We start from the raw sequence: 22,218 nt of genomic DNA on the forward strand, positions 1-22,218 counted from the left end.
TAGATTCAGTGCTATTCCCATCAAGCTACCAGTTACTTTCTTCACTGAATTAGAAAAAAAAAAACTACTTTAAATTTCATATGGAACCAAAAAAGAGCCCGCATAGCCAAGACAATCCTAAGCAAAAAGAACAAAGCTGGAGGCATCACACTACCTGACTTCAAACTATACTACAAGGCTACAGTAACTAAAACAGCATGGTACTGGTACCAAAACAGATATATAAACCAATGGAATGGAACAGAGACCTCAGAAATAACACCACACATCTACAACCATCTGATCTTCGACAAACCTCACAAAAACAAGCAATGGAGAAAGAATTCCCTATTTAATAAATGGTGTTGGGAAAACTGGATAGCCATATGCAGAAAACTGAAACTGGATCCCTTCTTTACACCTTATACAAAAATTAATTCAAGATGGATTAAAGACTTACATGTTAGACCTAAAACCATAAAAACCCTAGACAAAAACCTAGGAAATACCATTCAGGACATAGGCATGGGCAAGGACTTCATGTCTAAAACACCAAAAGCAATGGCAACAAAAGCCAAAATTGACAAATGAGATCTAATTAAACTAAAGAGCTTCTGCACAGCAAGAGAGACTACCATCAGAGTGAACAGGCAACCTACAGAATGGGAGAAAATTTTTGCAATCTACTCATCTGACAAAGGGCTAATATCCAGAATCTACAATGAACTCAAATTTACAAGAAAAAAACAACCCCATCAAAAAGTGGGCGAAGGATATGAACAGACACTTCTCAAAAGAAGACATTTATGCAGCCAAAAGACACATGAAAAAATCCTCATCATCACTGGCCATCAGAGAAATGCAAATTAAAACCACAATGAGATACCACCTCACACCAGTTAGAATGGCCATCATTAAAAAGTCAGGAAACAACAGATGCTGGAGAGGATGTGGAGAAACAGGAACACTTTTACACTGTTGGTGGGACTGTAAACTAGTTCAACCATTGTGGAAGTCAGTGTGGCTATTCCTCAGGGATCTAGAAGTAGAAATACCATTTGACCCAGCCATCCCATTACTGGGTATACACCCAAAGGATTATAAAACATGCTGCTATAAAGACACATGCACACGTATGTTTATTGCAGCACTATTCACAATAGCAAAGACCTGGAACCAACCCAAATGGCCAACAATGATAGACTGGATTAAGGAAATGTGGCACATATACACCATGGAATACTATGCAGCCATAAAAAGAATGAGTTCATGTCCTTTGCAGGGACATGGATGAAGCTGGAAGCCATCATTCTCAGCAAACACAGGAACAGAAAACAAAACACCGCATATTCTCACTCATAAGTGTGAGGTGAAAAATGAGAACACATGGACACAGGGAGGAGGACGTCACACACTGGGGCCTGTCAGGGGATGGGGTGTGAGGAGAGGGAGAGCATTAGGACAAATACCTAACACATGCGGAGCTTAAAACCTAGATGACGGGTTGATAGGTACAGCAAACCACCATGGCACATGTATACCTATGTAACAAACCTACACGTTCTGCACATGTATCTCAGAACTTAACGTTAAAAAAAAATCTGTCCATCCACTCAAGTTAGCTAAAGAAGAGAGGTTCTGTGTAAAGGAGATTTTCACATAGCACAACTGTAGGAAGTGAAAAGTGGTTGTGCTGCTGCTCTCTCCATCTCTCTGGAGTCACAGGATGATTCCTCTGTGCCTGTCTACTCCCTGGAACCATGTACCAGTAACTCCCAAAGACACTTGCCTCTGGAAAGCACCCAGTTCTGTTCCCCCACAGCCAGGGCCAAGCCTCAGCAGTGGCCTCAGCATCCATAGCTCCGGTCCTGGCCCCAACTCCAAGTGGCTTACTGCTTCATTGCTCAACATCATGGAATCGGCCTCTCTGTTCAGAGTGTCTAGCATGAAAATCTATTTGGCTCTGGATGGGTCAAAGATCCACTCCTGCTCCAATCATTTAAGGCCTAGATGCGAGTAGAGGGTGGGGTGTTATATACATGGTTGCCTCTTTTACCAGACACTAGGGCAGGGAGAGAGAGAGAGCGAGACATACACAAGTAAAAGCTGCAGCACTTCTGGGGTATTGAGTGCTTGTGCTCTGGAATACAAAGGGGGTCACCAAAACATGTCTGTCTCTCTGTGTCTCTCTCTCCCCACCCCAATCTATACCTCCCCTGGCCACCACCCCACTTCTACACCTCTTTCACAACCCCTACTTTCCTCCCCTTCCTCCAGTCACCACCCCTATCGCTGAAGTTACTCGTAAAGGTACCATTGTCTCACCTCCTTCCCCCACTCTTCCCAGCCTTCTTCCCCTACCACCCCGGCCCCCGCCACCGCAAGCCTGCCCTCTGAAAATTAATTCGCCATCGAGATATGCATGCTTCGGTTCTATTTTGCATTTCTGCACTCAATGAGGATTTTGCAGCCAGATTCCCCTCCCACAGTCGAAGCAAGTATCCCTCCGTGAAAAATTCACAGCGTTACACCAAGGGCAGTCCCAGTCCCCTGGCCTGCGATACACTGGAGGTCTTCTTTGCTGATGAGGTTCGGAGTATCTCCTGTCTCTTGGGTGCTCCTGAGGGTCTATTCTGTGGGGCCCCCCATTAGACCATAGGCTAGTATCAAAGGCCTCCCACTTGGAAGGCAGCCGAGGCAGAACTGGTGCTGTGACTGTTGCTTGTGGAGGGGATATAGTGGGTATGCCTGAGAGGGAGGAACGAGAGCTTGAGTATGAGTATGTGAATGAGGCAGGGAGCTGGACAGGAAGAAGTTCCAGTGAGGCTCTGGACCAGGGGTTCGTGGTTCCAGAGAAATAAGATGTGGCTGTTTTGACCGACCTGAGATCTCCCTCCTTCTGCCCCCAGTAGGTGTAATTTTCCTGATCAGCATCTCTGAGGAGCTGCAGGAGGATTCTCTCAGGATCCTCTGTGGTCTCCATGGAGGCAGCCCCGGCCTCCACAGGGGCAGCCACAACGTCCACATCCCTCTGCTCTTCTTCTTCTCCTTTTCCTCCAGCGGCACCAGCAGCAGCCACCGCCGCCTCTTCTTCCTCCTCACCTGCTCCTTCTGTGCAAACCCCTCCGGCAGTGGCCAGGCCTGGCCACCCTGCCCCCTGCTCCCACTCATGGGGAGACACCAGCTCCTGGAGAGAAGTGGGCAGGGCTGAAGTGTGTTCTGGGGGCAAGGCGGGAGCACTAAGCAGGGTAGGACGGAGCTACCAGGTGGGAAGGGCGGGGCAGGGCAAAGCCATGGAGCAGGGTGGAGAAGGGTGGGAATGGGGCGGGGCAGTGGTACTGGGCAGGGACCAGTTGAGGGATCTGACTGCATGGAGCGGCTTCCAACTCACCTTGTCTCGCTCTTTCTGCACCTCCACGAGGCTGGTCTGGGCCATTAGCCGGGAGGCTGCCTCCTTGCGTTCCGTCTCCTGCTGCTCCCTGAGCTCCTTCATGTCTGACGCCAAGGCCTGTGTGGCTGATTTGTGCAGTTCGGCGAAACCGTGCAGCCACTGCACCCTGCGCCTTTGTAGCTGTGCCTGCCTGCGGGCAAAGCGCACGCCCAAGGCCAGGCTGCCCCAGGTGCAGGCCTCTTTGACCTCACTGGGCACCTCGCTGTCCTCCAGTATGGCCCTCAGCTTGTCCTCCACCTCCTCCCAGGATAAGGATATATTCTCAAGATAGAAATCAGGGCCTTTCGTGTGCCTGGCCATTTTCTCGTTGATGAAGGCCACTACGTTGCTATGCCGGAACCCACTACTGGGGTCCTCAGGTCTCAAGGCCATGATCGCCTAGGTTTCACCAGCCCTGTGTGGATGGAGCAGCCAATAGGTTCCTTTCCTCCCCCTCAGCCCCTCCCCTCATCCGTCTTCTCCCACCCTCTTGTCCCCGCCCTCCCCGCTCTGACAAGACCCTCCTAATGACCCCCTGACCGGCTTGTCCTACCCTAGGACACCTCCCACCAGGCCTCACCTCTTCAGCCAGGGCCAGAGGAAGTACAGGCCAACCCCGCCGTCTTAACACGCCCGAAGAGAGAGGAGGATCTCTCTCCCTCCTAAGGCTCCGGGGAAAGGAATACTCAGGACCAACGTCAGCTTTTACTCTGGGACTGTTCCAATTTCCAGAGACACCAGGGGTGGCAGGGAGTGAGTGAGGAAGGCCGCTGCCACTCCATTGGGATGTAAGGGAACCTGCCACATGGTTGGGAGTCCTTAAAGGTCAGAAGAAACAGGAGTGGTCAGAAAAGACTTAGAACCAAGAAAATTAAACCCTTATAATCAAGTCAAAAAAGTCCCATTTATCCCTCCCTCTTGACAATGGTTTGTCCCACGCCAACGGCTGGTAGGGACCCTCCTAGAGGTTGAAGGGGGAATAATGGGTACGTTCTAGAACATGAAAAAGCCCCCCAACCCATGAAAATTCTGTAGCTCCTTTTCCAGACTCCTAAATCCTAGTATACAGGTTAGTGACCTTTTTCTGAAACGGGCAAGATAGCAAGCATTTGAGGCTTTGTGGGCAAAAGATTATCCCAACTACTTGTAGCACAAAAGCAGCCATAAATAATTCCTGAAGAAATGATCATGGCCATGTTCTAATAAAAGTTCATTTATAAAACCAGGCAGTTGGCATGATTTGGCCTGTAGATGTCAAACTCTCAATCTAGATTCACATTTCATATGTGTCCTACAGACACACACAATCAAAATGTTCATGATATGACTCCCCCTTTTCCCTGTTAAAAGAAAAACGTTAGACAAAGTTAACAGTTTGTTTACACACAACAACAACAAAAAAACAAAAACAAAAAATGAGTCATGAATTTGTCAGTACTCAGAACCAGAAGAGTTTCAGAGAGCTCTTCCCAGCAACATGAGAAGTGAATTTGTATAGGCTGAATTTGGACACAAAAGAGAAAAATCACCTGATTGGCTACAGCAAGGCATTTGCCTTATTTGGACGTGGTCTCATCACTTGACTGCCTGTAATTAGCTGGAGCCGGGCTAGTTGTGTTTGGCTGAAATTAGGCTGTCTTTTATACAGCTTATGTTAAGTTTCAGTCTGTTTACATGCTAAGTTAGGTTGCGGTTTGTTAGATAGGAACTCAAAGTATGGAAACAGCTTCAAACTAATGGCCTCTTGCTTATTTTAATATATGCAGGAGATGATTCCCCTCCTAAATTCCTATGTTGCCCAATACAGAAACCTCAAAATCAAATTTTTAAGTTACCTACCCTTCATACTGACCCTTAAAAACAAGTCAACTAAGAGACAAATCTTGTTGCTGTGACCTCAGAAACTTCTAAGATATCCATGCCCACTTAGGGAATGTCCATGTTGCTTCCCAATAATCTTCCTGTCTTTAATTTCTTCATAATCCCTAATCACTTCCTAATCTTTCCTATGATCATGTTTCTCTTAAGCTTAAAAACATTTGGTGGATCCTTGTGACATACTCCTTGTCCTGACATTAGAATCTCACCCCAGGATACCATTCTAATTTAACTCTCTCCACTCTGTTATCCACCATCATTTATGTACCTAAGGGACTAAGCCATACAGGGATACACTGATTTTGGGGTTTTAAGTTATTTTCCCTTCTGAAAAATCAGAGCATTCATTTTTTATTATATGGGCATTATGTTCTATTCTATGAACTACACTTAAAAAGACAGTATTTCTTCTGTAAGGGTCTTATGTCAGATAATTAGAGAGGAAAAAGACAATAAATCAAGCATTAAAATATTACCTAAGAAGGTAATTAAATCCCAGAGGCATAAAGTCCCACCATTTAAATGCTGTTTTTAGATGCTGTCTTGTGATTTCTTTCCTTCTCAGCTTGTATATTTTATTTATCAGCCATCAGTGGAAATGGTTCATGTTTTGGCTTATTCTAGTGTGACTTCTATAGAAAGAACATCCAGAAGATAATGTAGAAAAGAGAATGGTGAGGAAAGGGGGAGAGACTGGAGTCAGGAAGACCCATTAGGGAGATGCTAAAGCAATTCAAGAAGTAAACTAAAGCAGTGGAAATAGGGATGGAGAGAAGAGTGTAGAGAGCCATTTGGCAGATAGAATGCATAGAGATGTCAGGGACAAGGATGAGGGAATGCTGAGGATAATGCCCAGGTTTCTAGTATAGGGGACTAAGTAGATAGCCCTGTTATTGGCTTAGATGGAAAATGAAGAAGAATTTTTTGGGATGAGTTCACCTTTAGACATATTAACATTAAAATACCTGTTGGGGCCATGTGCGGTGGCTCACACCTGTAATCCTAGCACTTTGGGAGGCCGAGGTGGGTGGATCACCTGAGGTCAGGAGTTGGAGACTAGCCTAGCAAACGTGGCAAAATCCTGTGTCTACTAAAAATACAAAAATTAGCTGGGCGTAATGGCGCACGCCTGTAGTCCCAGCTACTTGGGAGGCTGAGGCACAAGAATCGCTTGTACCTGGGGGGCAGAGGTTGCAGTGAGCCGAGATCATGCCACTGCACTCCAGCCTGGGCAACAGAGCGAGACTCAGTCTCAAAAAAAAAAAAAAAATACCTGTTGGGCATCCTGGTGGAGATAGTAGGCAGCTTGATATGAGTCTAGAACTTAGGAGAGACATCAGAGCTGAAGATGTAGTATTGAGAGGTGAAAGCTGTATTTACAGCAGCGGTTGAAATAACTCAGGGACAGAATATGGAGCAAGAAGAGTAGAGGGCTGAGGACAGAACCGTGGCCTGCCTTCATGGATCTCCTCCTTTCTACAGCTGTGTGCTACCATTGGTGATTTTATAGTTGTCCCCCTTAGTCCTTTGTGTTCTTGTCTACTAAGTTCAGAACATCTTTTACCTTGTCTCTTTTATTCCCTCTATAATACTTTAAACATGAACTTCAGTTTGTGATTAGTTCTCTCTTCATACTGCCATTCTCCCACTTCCGCTTATAAACACTTTTAGGAAATTAAAAGTAAATTGTTTCTTTTAGCAGCCTGGAGGAGGGAGAAAGTGAAGACAGAGAAACCTGTTAGGAGGTTCCTTCAACAGTGCAGACAAAACATGATTAGGGCTTGAACTGTGGCAGGACCTCGATGAGATGTCAGATGACAAGAGATTTTTGACATACAGTTAGCATGACTTGTTAACCAATTGTATTAATATATGAGAAATAAATATGGGTGCTGGAGTGGAAAATGATTTTGAGGCATTTGACTTGAGAAACTAGGTTTTGTGACAAGTGATGCCTCGAATCATAACAGATATGAGGAAAAACAGACTATAGAGAGGAGATAATAAATGCAGTTTTGGATTGACAAATGCCTTTGTGATAGTTATATTGAATTATAGTTGAATGGCTGTACTGGGCTGGAAGTTAGGTGAGAGGACAAAACTAGAGATATGTATTATAAATTTGGGTGTTTTCAGTGCTCAGTTTGTGGCTAAGACCTCATGCTTCAATAAAATTGCTGGAGATGAAGGTTGGAAGGAGAGAATAAGCAGGACAAAAAAACAGAGGAAGGAATCCGGAGGTCTTGGAAAGGGTAGCAAATACCTTTAGGGATCGAATAAGGGAGAACAAGCAGTAGGAGTAGTCGGAGAAGTAGACAATCAAAAAACGGAGATATTTTAGACCTAAGGAGAGATTTGGAAGGTAAAAAGAGTGCTACTAGTTTCATATAATGCACAGAGGTTACATAGGATGAGGGTGAACAAAAGGTTATTAGATTTAGCTAATAAGACATCCTTAGTGATTCAAGTGATGAGAATCAATAGAATGGTGAGGCAGGTGCCAGATGATGGGGGATCACAGAATGAAATTAAAGGAACAAGTAGAAATTTTGAATACTGACTAGTCTTTCAAGATCTCTGACACAGCCACGAGCAATCAGAAAATAGATCATGGAAGCGTAGGATATGACAGCTTATTTGGTGAGACAACTAAGTTATACAATTTTCAATACAAAGACAGGGAAAATAATCTGGTATTTACTGTATGAAGAAAGGTAATCATATGTAAAGAAAACTCTGTGTTTTGAAGAGTTTGCATTGTGACCCAGGAAATAAGGCCAAACCTTTGTGAATTCTATGATAATAACTATGAAATAACATATTGACAGATGCAAAAATATCAGTGTAATCTGATATTTATAGAGAAAGATTGAGGAAGTGAGAAATAGTTATTAGAGTCAGTGAAATTGGTTGGGGAAGGATTTCTGGAGGAGAGTTATGTTCTTGTTCTTAATAGAAACATCGGGGTTCTCCAAAGATCTATGAAGACCTTTCTGGTTGTAGTATGATGTGTCTCAGATTACCGTTCTTAAAATTGTCTTCATCCAAACAAGAAAGCAGGAATCACTCATACTATGATGTGGACAATGGTGGTGTCAGGGAACCTTTCAAATTTACCTTCGTTATTACCTTACCTTTATCCACATCCTCAATCATTGGTAGTCAGATTTTGAACAAGCTGCCTGTACCCTTAGGTGGCATACTGCAATTGTTTTTCCCTTAGCAATGGTGACATGAGCTCACCACTAGAATGATCCACAATTCTTAGTTATATATAAATGGATTGCTACATATATATGTACTGTATACTTTTTTCTTGAGTAGGTTTCTAAATTTAATGCACAGCCTCTAAATAAATTATAGTTTGCTTTGAATTCAAGGTGAAGAATATTTTGATGACAAAAATTTTATTTTGAGTGAGTAGTTTTTAAAATATACATAATGTTTACTATAACCTTGTCCACGAGCTACTTTTTTTAAAAACAATAACAAGAAGAAGAAAACAAAACATCTTTGATTCACTTTATGGATTGGGTTGGGAATCGGTAGATAGTGTGATAATAGTGGTGATGATGTTAAAGGAAATTAATTTTTATTGAGTACTTAGTATATGCCAAGCACTGTGCTATGAGCTTTAAATGAACTATCTCATTGTTAGGAGAGAATTCTCCATGGGGCTCTTGCATTTTTTACACGTCTGTGAGCAGAGTATCCTTTCCCCTGGATTATCTTTTCAAAGGTGTATGTATAGAGAACAGACTTTTATTTATTTATTTATTTTTATTTTTTTTCTGAGACATAGTCTCCTCTGTCACCCAGGCTGGAGTATAATGGCACGATCTCGGCTCACTGCAACCTCCGCCTCTCAAGTTCAAGCGATTCTCCCATCTCAGCCTACCAAGTAGCTGAGATTACAGGCACCCGCCATCATACCCGGGTAATTTTTGTAGAGACAGGGTTTCACCATGTTGGCCAGGCTGGTCTTGAACTCCAGACCTCAGGTGATCTGCCTGCCTCAGCCTCCCAAAGTGCTGGGATTACAGGCGTGAGCCACCGTGCCTGGCCAGAGAATAGCCTTAGAAGATAGAAATAGTGTCTATCTCTAGAGCAAAAGGCAGATTTGCTTATAGCCTTGGAAAATACAGTTAGTATCTGCCTCTGGAACAAAGGGCAGACATGCTTATGGCCCATTATAAGAAATTTGTGTTTCTTAAGCATGGGGTTCTTCTGTAATACAACCCAATACTTCTACAAGTGTCACCTGATCCTCTTTGTATTATCCTATGGGAATTGAGTTTGTGTAAGCAACACAAATACTGATACTTTGGCTATTGTCATTGCTCCAATTAACTGTTTATTATTTCTGACCTAGGATTCTGGTGTCTTCTACCAGCTTCCATGAAACTGGCAGGCTAAATTTTTAGTGCATAAGTAAGGTAAAATCTCAGACTCTTTACCATTCTTTCTTTTCCTTTTTTTTTTTTTTTTTTTGAGACAGAGTCTCACTCTGTTGCTCAGGCTGGAGTGCAATGGTGTGATCTCAGCTCACTGCAACCTCCACCTCCCGGGTTCAAGTGATTCTCGTGCCTCAGCCTCCTCTAATCCCTCAGTAGCTGGGATTACAAGAGCGTACCACCATGCCAGCTATTTTTTTGTTTTGTATTTTTAGTAGAGACATAGTTTTGTTATGTTGGCCAGGCTGGTCTCGAATTCCTGTCCACAAGTGATCTACCCACTTGGCTCCCCAAAGTGCTGGGAATACAGGTGTGAGCCACTGGGCCCGGCCCCCTTTACCATTCTTAACACTTGCATAATAAAACAACCCTATAAAGATAGCTGCTTTTATTATTCTCATTCCACATATACCAAAAACTGAGATTTAGTCACCCATGCAAAGATCCATAGGTAAGACATTATGGAGCTGGGATTTGAACCCAAGTCTAACTCTAAAAGCTGCATTATCAAGCAGTAAGCTACTCAAGTCCTTGGATTGACCTTTTATCTGACTGCATCATGAACTATAAGAAAGTTATGCTTAAATAATTCTGGGTTGCAGATTACCAGTGTCATGTCAAAGGCTGAATGTTCATGTCAGCAGGAGATAAGAACAGTTAAAAAATTATGATATGTTTATGTCCCCACAAATCCTTGTTTGTTTAATTACCAGGTTTATACCTTATGGAAAAATGTACATAAACTTAAAACCTATTATATTGACATATTTACAGGCTAGAGATGTCATCTATGAATGATAGCATTCTTTGTTTTTTTTTTAAACAACTTAATAAAACAAAAATCCCTGAGCTCTTTACAACTCTACAAGCCTAGAAGTAAGATGACTTACTTAAAGACTAAAAGTGACAAAAGTGAGTTCATTCAATAGATCCTGTATCCCCAAACTTCTTACTAGCATAGATATTTTTATCCTTATATTAGGTTTACATCTGCTTTTCAATGTATATAAACAGCATGGCACATAGCAGGTGCCCATTAAATGTCATTTGAATGATTCTAAAGGGTTGTGGGTCTTCATAGAATGATAATATTAATACACAGTTCAGGGTTTTGGCCATCTTGATCTTTTAATGTATTAACATTGCAAGTTTGCAGTTTTATGTAATTATTTATGCAGACATCTGAAAGTCCCCTTTCCAATCAAGCTTAAAAGATTTTTCAATAAAACTTTCTTCTTTTTATTTTTTTAATATTTGCAATTTAAACTTTTTTAAATAAGGTAAAATATACATATGTAATTTACCATCCTTACCATTTTAAATGTACAGTTCAGCTGTAATAAATACATGTATATTCTTTTTTCCCCCTCATCCCCCTTTACTAGAAAACCTTATTTTTCTAATGATTTTTGAGAAATAGAACTTATCAAAGGGCTTGAGATCTTGTTTATTCATTTGTTTTCCTTCCTTGAATTTGCTACAATATCAGTTGCTAGTTCTTATGTTTTAACATCAGTCTTATTCAATGACTGTAGATTGATTAATTGATGTTATGTGTAGCAAATCAATTCACCTTATAAAATTTCAGACAGTAAAGCTTGTTTTAGTTTCCTTATCATTAAATAGTCTCTGAAATTTACAAGGAAAGTATTTTGAAGTGAGGATAAGACAATCGAATAAATCAGTTAGGAAAGTTTCAACTATATCCTGAGGCATTTTATCTAGGGCTTTTGATTTTAAGTACAAGAAAGATCCCTAATTTATTTAGATTATTTTCACCAGCTTAGTCCTGGCGATACGACAAGTTCACATATGCTCAAACTGTAAAACAAAACTTTATAGTATGGGCATGTTTTATAAATGCGAGTTAGAAAAGGAGTTTGGATGTTTCATGTGTATTTTAAATTATGAGTTTTACTTTTCTCCCCAGAGAACCCAAGATTGGTCAATATTTTCCCTTAGAAATACATCTGGATAAAAAGTTCTAATTATGACCTAAACAAGCTAACATTAAACCTTTGGAATAGAAAGCAAGGTTTATTTATAAATTTTCTAATTCTTCTGTGCTATGCAAATTAACATTATTCCTTAGATGTTACCTTTACACATCTGCTTTTCTTTCTGTCAGCTTCCTCAAGTTGGTATGGATAACCACAAGTTAGTTTGGCTGTTAAGCAGTGTTAGCATCAAGTTCTGAGAGTATCCAGGGGCTAGCAGCCAATAAACCTTGGTTCTGAACTACTGACCAGCTACGTCAGCTTAACAAAGTTCTTTGTCCTCTCTGTGTCTATGTTTTACTCCTGTAAGGGATACTTACCCTGCCCATTTTCCAGGGTTATTGGCAGAATTAAGTAAGATAATACATATAGAAGTACTTGGAAAGATTACTAACGTGTGTAATTGTAAGTCGTTGCTGCAGTATCATTGCAAAGGCCTTTTGCCTACATTGAGCCTGAATGTGTTCCTTGTCTTCCTCAGGATGTGAAGTAGGGAGAGAAAAAATACCATCTCCATTCTTGCACACTCGTCAGTCTGCCTCCTCAACCTCACATAGCTCTAATTGTACCTAATGAAAGTAACATTTTTAGGTCCCAGTTGCAGGAAATATTTTAAATAGAACCAGCCTGGGGCATTTTTCAAAATAAAATCTAAATAATGCAAGATTGTTAGCACGAACTGTGCCAGGGCTGGATTACACAACTAATAAAAATCAACCTGAGTTTCAGACTGTCAGGCAGCCTTGATGATACCTCCCCCAGGTCACCTGGGGTGATAGCAGGACTCACATCAGACCTTGTCTTTAAGTTCCAGGGACGTCGGTCATCCTCAACGACTTCATACTAGGACTTGTTCATGAGTTAACAAAGTAGTTTGTCAGCATCTATTCACGTGTCAGCATCTATTCACATGTCAGTGACCACAATGAGAGTGTATACATACTGGGCCCTGGCTTAAAGTTGTTTGTGGCTAAGGGTTAGGAAGGACACACTTCCTCCTTCAACTCATCAGCCATCTCCAGGGTGGCTTCCTTGCCTTTAACACCACCCCAAATCAATACAAATGCTGCTGACACCATCTACGTTGTTTATACTTTGGAGAGGTTGGGGAATGAACACATGAATGGCTCTTGTCTTGTGCCTGGAAACCTGGCTTTGAGGTCTCTGGGCTTTGTTGTAGAAGGCATTTGTCTAAGAAGCTCCCAGAAGTAAATTTTTTGTTTGTTTGTTTGTTTGTTTGTTTGTTTTTTTGAGACAGAGTCTCACTCTGTCGCCCAGGCTGGAGTGCAGTGGCAGGATCTCAGCTCACTGCAACCTCTGCCTCCTGGGTTCAAGCAATTCTCCTGCCTCTGCCTCCGGAGTAGCTGGGACTATAAGCACGTGCCACCACGCCTGGCTAATTTTTTGTATTTTTAGTAGAAACGGGGTTTCACCGTGTTAGGCAGACTGGTCTCAATCTCCTGACCTTGTGATCCACCTGCCTGGGCCTCCCAAAGTGCTGGGATTACAGGTGTGAGCCACCGTGCCAGGCCAGAAGTAAACCTTTTTAAGTGGAGCTTTTACTAACTCTTTGACCTCCAAGGTTCTAGCCTCTGCCTAGTAGCTAGTACTCAGAGTACCTAGAAGTTCCTTCCTGCCTTAGCTGCTTTCTCTTGATACACTTCTTTCTGTGCCTAAGTCAGTGTATCTTTTTGATCCTCTCAGACCTACGTGGCTCTCTGGTATTAGACCTTTTGCCCAACTGACCTCTTCCAGACTGTTTCCTGTCAAGTAGCACTTCTAACCCAGCAGACTATTTTAACCCACTGCTGCCAGTGTGTTATTTTTATATTGTTCATGATTATTATATCACATGTAAATTGTAAGTATTATATATTAGGTATGTATATTATACATATATACATATTAGTTATATATGTATACATACATATTAGTTATACATATATAATTATTATATATATCTTTTAATATATTTAACAATGCTGACAATACCTACAATTCTAATTAGAGATACAATTGTTTGAATACCTACTTTTTGATAGATCCTGTATTAGGTATTTTACATACTTTTTTTTTAATACTTACAGTGATCTGAACAGGTCAGGTATAAAAATGTAAACCTATTTTTACTCATAGTTGTATAATGAAAGGAAATCCTTCCTCCCACCTCCAATGGAGCCACCATAAACAGCTTCTTATCCTCATGTTTCAGGTGAAGAAACTGAGACTCAGAGAGGTTAAACAATTTGTCCAAGGTCACAGAACTAGTTGAGCCTAGTGAGGCTTAGTTGAAAGATGATGCTTTGTTAAGAAACCACTATATCAGATTGGTCCTCTACTTTAGTCTACCCCATTTTCTACCCAGGGATAAATACATTTGGGATAGTTAGCTTCTTTCAGAGCATTGAACATTTCACCTACTTCTATTATTGAGATCTCTGGTCAACACTTCTCCTTCCGTGGAGGTATAACATAATAATTGAAAATTTTTTAACAAGTATGTCTCTTTCACCTGTATGAATGAACAACATGGAGCAGATACGATCAAAGTCAGTAACATCAAGAACTGTTCATAACACTTTGGATATCCAGTAGAGATGATTATCTTTCTTCTGTGTTAGATATCTTTTAAATAACTGTGACCATTTAGCTTCCCTCTATCCCCTGCCCCTGCTGGTCATTCTTGTCTTTCAGATGTAGCCAATATTTTTAATTCTTTGCCAATATGCTGCTGCACAAAACTTGGCTAATCTTCCTCCTAGCTCCTAGTGGCTATCCACAAATACCTGCAAATTATCTGGGTCATACTTATACAAGGAATATGGTATTTGACAAGCCATATACCTTCATCTGAAGGAATGTGATATTTGACAAGCCATATACCTTCATCTGAAGAAAGGGGGGTATATACCATATGGGACTGATACAAAAGTGGAAAAAAAATAACATTTCTCTCAAATAGATACCTTTTGATGCCCATTCATTTAATCAACTAACGTTTACTAAGCATCTACTATCTATTCATTTAGATCCCAGGGATGGTGTAATGAACAAGAGCAACAAATTCCTTGCCCTTTTTAGTGCATACTTTAACAAATAAACGAATATTAGAAGATCAGATAAGAGCAAGTACAAAGGCCTATTGTTTGAATAGGCTTAGTGTGTTCAATGAACAGAGAAAATGCCAGTGTGGCTGCACCCTAATGAGTAAAGGGGAGAATGTTATGTTGAGCTAGATCATGTATGGCCTTGTATCAAGCAAGGAGACTTGGAAATATTTAACACTGAAGTGTTTAAAAAATGGTGAAAAAGAGCTCAATTGATTGAGCTAAACTGATTTACCCTTCTTCTCTGAGATTACTACTATTGTGGCTTTAGCTTCGTGGCACTTAAAGAGGCTGTCCAATGTCTGACAAGAACATAAATGTTTCTTTCACTTAATCCCCAGTGGGCATATCTTATGCGCTTTGTGTTCCGGGAACCCATATAGAGGAAGAAAGAAAAGCAAATCCTACAGTCTACATAGTGTGATGGGGTTGCATCTAAACATCAGAATTGGAGTGCTTTGATAGTTTCCTTCTCAGATGACACAGGCCTGGGCATAGTCAGGGGTGCTTGCCGGAAATTAACTTTACCAGAAGCCTAAGTAGGAGTCATTCTTATTAACTTAGTTTGTAAACCCAAGAGGCATAGCCATCTGCATTCCTGTGTTTTGCATGATGTCGGGGATATAAAATTGCAATGAGTGAGTACTAAGCAGTATGAACAGTGCCAATCATTTGGTACTGTCTTAAAATTATTGGTTGGCATGCTAATCCCATGTGTTAGGATTGTTATTACTCAGTTATAAAGTAGTTGGTTTGAATTGCCGCTCTTGGCAATTTTAGTTTTGACAGCACGTATCCCTTGATGTTTAAAACAGTTATGGTCCTGAAATGTCTTCCATAAAGTAAAATTAAATATTCCAAGATTTACAGCTGATTTTCATAGTGTTATCAGGCTGCTTCTGATTTCTTCCTCACACTTTTCCATTTTCTTTTGTGTTTGACATCTTCTGGAATCCAGGTAAGGTAGGGTAGAGAAAGGTCATGGATTATACATAGAAAAATAAAGGCAGAATTTTTATTTATTTATATTTATTTATTGTAGTTAATTAGATTCATTAAATATGTTTATTGAACTCACATTATTGAGAAAGTGCTAACCAAGGTACAAGAAGACAGAATTTTTATTCAATAAATACTCTTCTGTAATGTGTTAGCCAATTAATGCCCAATTTCTAAAGTGGCCTTATGATAACATTCCGTGTTGAGAATTCTTTATAATGCTAGTGCTGGTTGATACAATTAATCCCAACTGACCAGACTCTAGTAGGATTTCTTCTTTATACAAGCCGAAAATTCAACACCTGGCACATCTCAGTGAGTACCTTAAAAAGCTGAATAGTTGGCCGGGTGCCGTGGCTCACGCCTGTAATCACTTTGGGAGGCCGAGGCGGGTGGATCATGAGGTCAGCAGATCCAGACCATCCTGGCTAACAGGGTGAAACCGTGTATCTACTAAAAATACAAAAAAATTAGCCGGGCGTGGTGGCAGGTGCCTGTAGTTCCAGCTACTCGGGAGGCTGAGGCAGGAGAATGGCGTGAACCTGGGAGGCGGAGCTTTCAGTGAGCAGAGATAGCGCCACTGCACTCCAGCCTGGGCAACAGAGCGAGACTCCGTCTCAAAAAAAAAAAAAAAAAAAAAGCTGAATAGTTAACAGGTAAATTAACCTGTAAGCTAACAGATATCCTCTGTATCTTGATCTGGTTTTTAGTATATATTCTGTATCAGGAAATGTTGGCTGAGAAACCAATAGTAAAATTCAACTATCCCTGTGGTAACTGTTAAAGGACTGGCTACAGGGTCAGAGCAAAAATGGCTACAGCTCCAGTTATAGAGACTTTCTCACAGGTTTTTATTATCAGATTTTCAACATAGCAATATTTATTGCTGGGAAAGAAGTCAGACTATCTTACAGTTTGGAAGATGGGTATAGCTTCTCTATGTAGCTCTGTGGCTACCTCATGGCCACAAATATCCACATTATCAGTTAGTTTCATATCTTCTTGTCAGTTGCAGCATAAAACTGCTCTGTGTTGCTTTGATGTTGTTTCTGATTTCTAGGCAAGGTCCTAAATGGAAAAGTCAATACTCTTGAAATATATAGAACACAAACAAAGTTTTAAACACCCAATAAAGCCATTTTGTTATTTCTCTGTTCCTACAGAAACTCAACATATTGCATGAAGGTGTCAATGTCCTTGACTGTTGCAGAGAATGAATCAGGCCTGTGCTACAACAGCAGGATCCGCTATTTAGAAAAATCTGAAGTCACTAAAAGAAAGGAGATCTCCTGTCCAGACATGGATGACTTTAAAAAGTCCGATCAGGAGCCTGATGTTGTGTGGTATAAGGTAACTCAGCATGGTGTCAAATGCATATTTTACCGCAGTCAATAGCAGCCTTGGGGATGAGGAAAGGGAGATTTTTTTGTTACTAGTTTTTGGTATTAGATATTTCACTGAGAAGAATCAACAGATCCATAACTAAATAATTCAGAGCTGTGACTCTTATGTATCACTGGTTTTTAATGCAGGTGTTAGAAGCAATACCCCTTTCTCCAACTGCTAAAAGTAGAATGTCCCTCCAGCCTGACAACATATAAGAACTAATGGGAAGAAGGGTAAACATTTAAATAACACTTGAAAGAAATTATTTGGGGGACACAGAAATATTATTTACTGGCAGGAACAAAGGCCTGCCATTACAAGTAGTAGTACTTATAAAGAATAACAACTATCATAATGGTCTACTCTGTGAAAGCCACAACAGTGAATGCAGAGGAGAGAAACGGGCCCAGTACAGGATGTGTAAACACTGTTAAGGTTAAGTTTAGCTGGAAATAAACCACGCTCAAAGGTTGAACAGAAGAGAATTGTGGCTAGGCACAGTGGCTCATGCCTGTAATCCCAGCATTTTGGGAGGCGGAGGCGGGCAGATCACCTGAGGTCAGGAGTTGAGACCAGCCTGGCCAACATGGCGAAACCCCATCTCTACTAAAATCTAAAAATTAGCTGGGCATTGCAGCACACACCTGTAATCCCAGCTACTTGGAAGGCTGAGGCAGGAGAACCGCTTGAACACAGGAGGCAGAGGTTGCAGTGAGCCGAGATCGTGTCACTGCACTCCAGTGTGGGCAACAGAGCGAGACTCCATCTACAAAAAAAAAAAGAAGAAGAAGAGAGTTGAATGAAAGGATTATTTGCAAAAGTTTGGGCAGGCTTGAAGAAATCGATAAAGGAGCAAGCTGTTGATTATCACCCCTAGACCTGCAGTGTCAAGGGGAAGGAGCAGTGTCACTGGAACCTGGCAAGAGTGGAGGAAGCTGCCAAGAGATACAGCCTTAAAGGAACATATGAGGGTGGCAGATAGGAAGGGAGTGGGTAGGATAAATACCCTAACCATTTATAACTCCTGCTCTCTGTTTATTTGCTAGTTATTTCCCTCTCCTGCCACCCTCATTCAAACTGAAACAGAAGCCAGGGGGCAGAGGCAGGGGATAGAATCAATAGTGTTCGGCTTTTCTGAGCATAGACTAGAGCAGGCAAGGGCAAAGAATTGGATCTACGGGAAGAAGCAGATAATAACCACACAACCTTCCAGCTATGATATTCTGGCAGCTAACCTGGGGCCCACGATCTTGTAACAGAACTAAGCCAACTCTCTTCTGTCAGCTCTGAACCACAGCAATTGACACACTGGGCAGTTTTATGATGTGATGGTAGATGACCAGGAAGGTTTTCTGCACAGATGCTGTGTGTACTGTTGGAACCAAACACACATAAAAGGTGGAGCAGGTTGCGTCTATAGGATCTGACAGACCCTCAGTTCCTAGGGAAGCTTAATCCCTAACTCCCACAGCTGTCATGTGCCTTTACATTTGGAAGCCTCTCCATTTTCACGCCTAGGGAAACTTACCAATAGACACCAAGAACATGCTCTGTACTAGAACGTCCAGGTCTCAGTGGGAATTATCTTAATGAAGACAATATTGTGACAGATAAAAAGGAACATAATGTTTATTATGCATAAACATAGACTACAGATAATTTGGTGGGTTTATGCCATCATCAACCTCATTTGTATTTATTAAGCACTTATTGTGTGCCATTCATTGTAGCTAAACTTGATTTCAACATTATCTTGTTTAAATCTCAGTGCAACTCTGTGTGATAGGTGCTATTATCCTAATTTAATGGAGAACAAAACCACTGAGGCTGAGAGAGATGTGACCTATCCAAAGTTACACAGTGAACAAAGCCTGATTTTCTGTTCAAGGCAGTGTGACTCCAGAATTCACTTTCTTAATCACTACCCTCTCCGGCAATGGGCCTGGGACTAAACCCAGCCTTGGTCATATCTTGGGAACTTTTGTAAGATGCCATGCTGGTGCAGTGCAGCCTGGCCAAAGAAAGAAAAAGAAAGTTTTATTTTAATTTTATGGTTGAGGAAGGGAAGGTGACCTGCCCAAAGAGTTAGCAGCTGGGAGTGAAATCCAGATAATCAACTTTCCCTTCTAAGAGTAATTCTACTATCTCATCTTACTTTCTGCTAACTTCTTTCTTCTCCTTTTCTCATATCTCTAGACATCACTATCATCCTTACATACTCAAGCAATTTACTGCTTGGCAAATGCCACTTCTCACTCTTCCTTAGAAATGGACCAACAATGGTGAAGCAACAGGCCTTTCCAGCTCTGCCTGGATAATATTTAATATTTCTATAATATTTTACAGTTGATAAATGATCATCATAATGTTAGCTAACATTTCTTAAGTACTTACTGTATGGCAAGCTGTGTTTTAGGTGCATGAGATAGATTAACGCAATTCTTAGAACTACCATATAAGGTAATATTATCTCTATTTTATAGAAGAAGTGACTGCAGACTCAGACAAGCTAAGTGGGTTAGCAAAAGTCAACAGTAGTTTGTGACTTGCAGTTTGGCTACTAGCCCCACTCTTAGCCCCTACAATATACTAACGGATTAGGATAAAATACTAGAATCGAAAGTTAAAGAGTACCTGAAGCTCAGAAATGTATTGCTAACTCTTGGTTCTCATACAAGGTTTCAAGTAAATACCTGAAGAAAATGTACCAACATATTAGGAAAATATTTCCTTTTCAGTCAGTATTTGGATAGTCTACCTTGCCTACTTTATAGCCCATGCATTTTCTTTTTTAAAATTTATTTTTTATTTATTTTTTATTATTATACTTTAAGTTCTGGGGTACATGTGCACAACGTGCAGGTTTGTTACATATGTATACATGTGCCATATTGGTGTGCTGCACCCATTAACTCATCATTTACATTAGGTGTATCTCCTAATGCCATCGCTCCCCCTCCCCCCACCCCACGACAGGCCCCGGTGTGTGATGCTCCCCTTCCTGTGTCCAAGTGTTCTCATTGTTCACTTCTCACCTATGAGTGAGAACATGCAATGTTTGGTTTTTTGTCCTTGCAATAGTTTGCTGAGAATGATGGTTTCCAGCTTCATCCATGTCCCTACAAAAGACATGAACTCATCATTTTTTATGGCTGCATAGCACTCCATGGTGTATATCCACGTTTTCTTAATCCAGTCTATCATTGTTGGACATTTGGGTTGGTTCTAGGTCTTTGCTATTGTGAATAGTGCTGCAGTAAACATACGTGTGCATGTGTCTTTATAGCAGCATGATTTATAATCCTTTGGGTATATACCAAGTAATGGGATGGCTGGGTCAAATGGTATTTCTAGTTCTAGATCCCTGAGGAATCGCCACACTGTCTTCCACAATGATTGAACCAGTTTACAGTCCCACCAACAGTGTAAAAGTGTTCCTATTTCTCCACATCCTCTCCAGCACCTGTTGTTTCCTGACTTTTTAATGATGACCATTCTAACTGGTGTGAGATGGCATCTCATTGTGGTTTTGATTTGCATTTCTCTGATGGCCAGTGATGATGAGCATTTTTTCATGTGTCTTTTGGCTGCATAAATGTCTTCTTTTGAGAAGTGTCTGTTCATATTCTTTGCCCACTTTTTGATGGGGTTGTTTGTTTTTTTCTTGTAAATTTGTTTGAGTTCATTGTAGATTCTGGATATTAGCCCTTTGTCAGATAAGTGGATTGCAAAAACTTTTTCCCATTCTGTAGGTTGCCTGTTCACTCTGATGGTAGTTTCTTTTGCTGTGCAGAAGTTATATTTTCTACCAGGCTGAGCAAGTTTTGCTCTGGCTATAACAATATAAAGAAGAGGATACATTTGTCCAGAGTTTATTCTGGTGCTCATTCAAAGTTAGAACTGTCCAACGTGTTAAAAGAAAAATTTCAACCAAATTAAATTTAAAAGATTAATTGAGCAAAGAATGATTCACAAATCAGGCAGTCTTCTGAGCCAGAGTAAGCTCAGAGACTCCAGTGCAGCCATGTGGTAGAAGAATATTTGTGGAAAGAAAAATGAAAGTGATGTACAGAAAATAGAAGTGAGGAACACAAACAGCTGGATTGGTTATAGCTCTGTGCCTTATTTGAACACGGTTCAAACAGTTGGCCACATTTGATTGGTCAAAACTTAGTAATTGGCACAAAAGTAGGCTATGGTCTACTTACACCTCCACTTGTTATATTTGACAGTGTACAGAGAAACCTTTAGGCCTAACTTAAAATATGTAAGAAAGCAGCTTTAGGCTAAACATGATTTAACAATTTCCCCCTTTTATTCATCCTCTCATTTTGAGAGATTGACCAAAACTTTAGTCATTGATGTCACTATCACCATCATAAATGTACTTATGTGGTCTTGAAACCCACTGGAAAATAGCAGAACAGTGGGTTGTGTAAGGTGTGAACAAGGACTTCAGGTCATTTTTTTTTTTTTTGTAAGGGTTAGAGTAGAGGATAACTTCTTAGTCTGGAACATCCTGTTTACAGGAGAAAAAAACAAAACCTGGTCTGTTCTAGGATATATGTGTTTCCTTAAAGTCTTAGTTTGATTATGTTACATTTAGCACAAGTGAGTCCCTTTTGATTTTGTCTGGTCTGTTGGGGCCTAGTGCATGACATGAGCTCAGTCCAAAACAATGGCCTCCCATAATTTTGTTTAAAAATTCCCTCCTTTTTGTCAGGTTCTCACTTAGGTGAGTGTGCCACTCTCAGTTACCGTCATTTTGGGTTTCCAGGTCTCAGCAATTCATTCATAGGTTATGATGCCCTCATGGTCACACATTTCCTTCAGCTACTGGCATTCCAATTGAAGAGAGAACATTTGCCATTCTTGAGATGGCTGAATGCAAACATTTAAAACTTTTGAGAGAATACAGTACACCAGGGGGACTACTATTATGATTGTCAGGAGGATAATACCAAGAGTTTGGAGTATGCCCCTTACCT

The 22,218-nt window shown here is 40.9% G+C and overlaps 2 protein-coding genes across 2 annotated transcripts in view; one reads left to right on the plus strand and one right to left on the minus strand.

Annotated features, from left to right (window-relative positions):
• Nucleotides 1-22,218, plus strand: part of IL1RAPL2 (interleukin 1 receptor accessory protein like 2) — a 599,554-nt gene that overhangs the window by 21,074 nt on the left and 556,262 nt on the right. The window contains exon 2 of the mRNA XM_055267708.2: nt 17,008-17,194. Within this exon, the coding sequence (XP_055123683.2) occupies nt 17,008-17,194 (187 nt within the window). The remainder of the gene's footprint in view (nt 1-17,007; nt 17,195-22,218) is intronic.
• TEX13A (testis expressed 13A) lies at nt 2,406-4,080 on the minus strand. The gene is made up of 3 exons (XM_055267711.2): nt 3,990-4,080; nt 3,371-3,824; nt 2,406-3,166 (listed from the first exon to the last, which is right to left on the minus strand). The coding sequence occupies exons 2-3, from the start codon at nt 3,800-3,802 to the stop codon at nt 2,432-2,434; spliced, it is 1,167 nt and encodes a 388-aa protein (XP_055123686.1). The 5' UTR covers nt 3,803-3,824; nt 3,990-4,080; the 3' UTR covers nt 2,406-2,431.

Source organism: Symphalangus syndactylus, chromosome X, assembly GCF_028878055.3.
Source record: "Symphalangus syndactylus isolate Jambi chromosome X, NHGRI_mSymSyn1-v2.1_pri, whole genome shotgun sequence".
Classification (NCBI taxonomy): Eukaryota; Metazoa; Chordata; class Mammalia; order Primates; family Hylobatidae; genus Symphalangus; species Symphalangus syndactylus.

Excerpts from the sequence above, each read along its gene's own strand:
- TEX13A (XM_055267711.2), bottom strand. The coding sequence starts at position 3,802 with ATGGCCTTGAGACCTGAGGACCCCAGTAGTGGGTTCCGGCATAGCAAC. Across the intron at positions 3,167-3,370 it reads TGCAGAAAGAGCGAGACAAG|GAGCTGGTGTCTCCCCATGA; the intron begins GTGAGTTGGAAG and ends ACTTCTCTCCAG.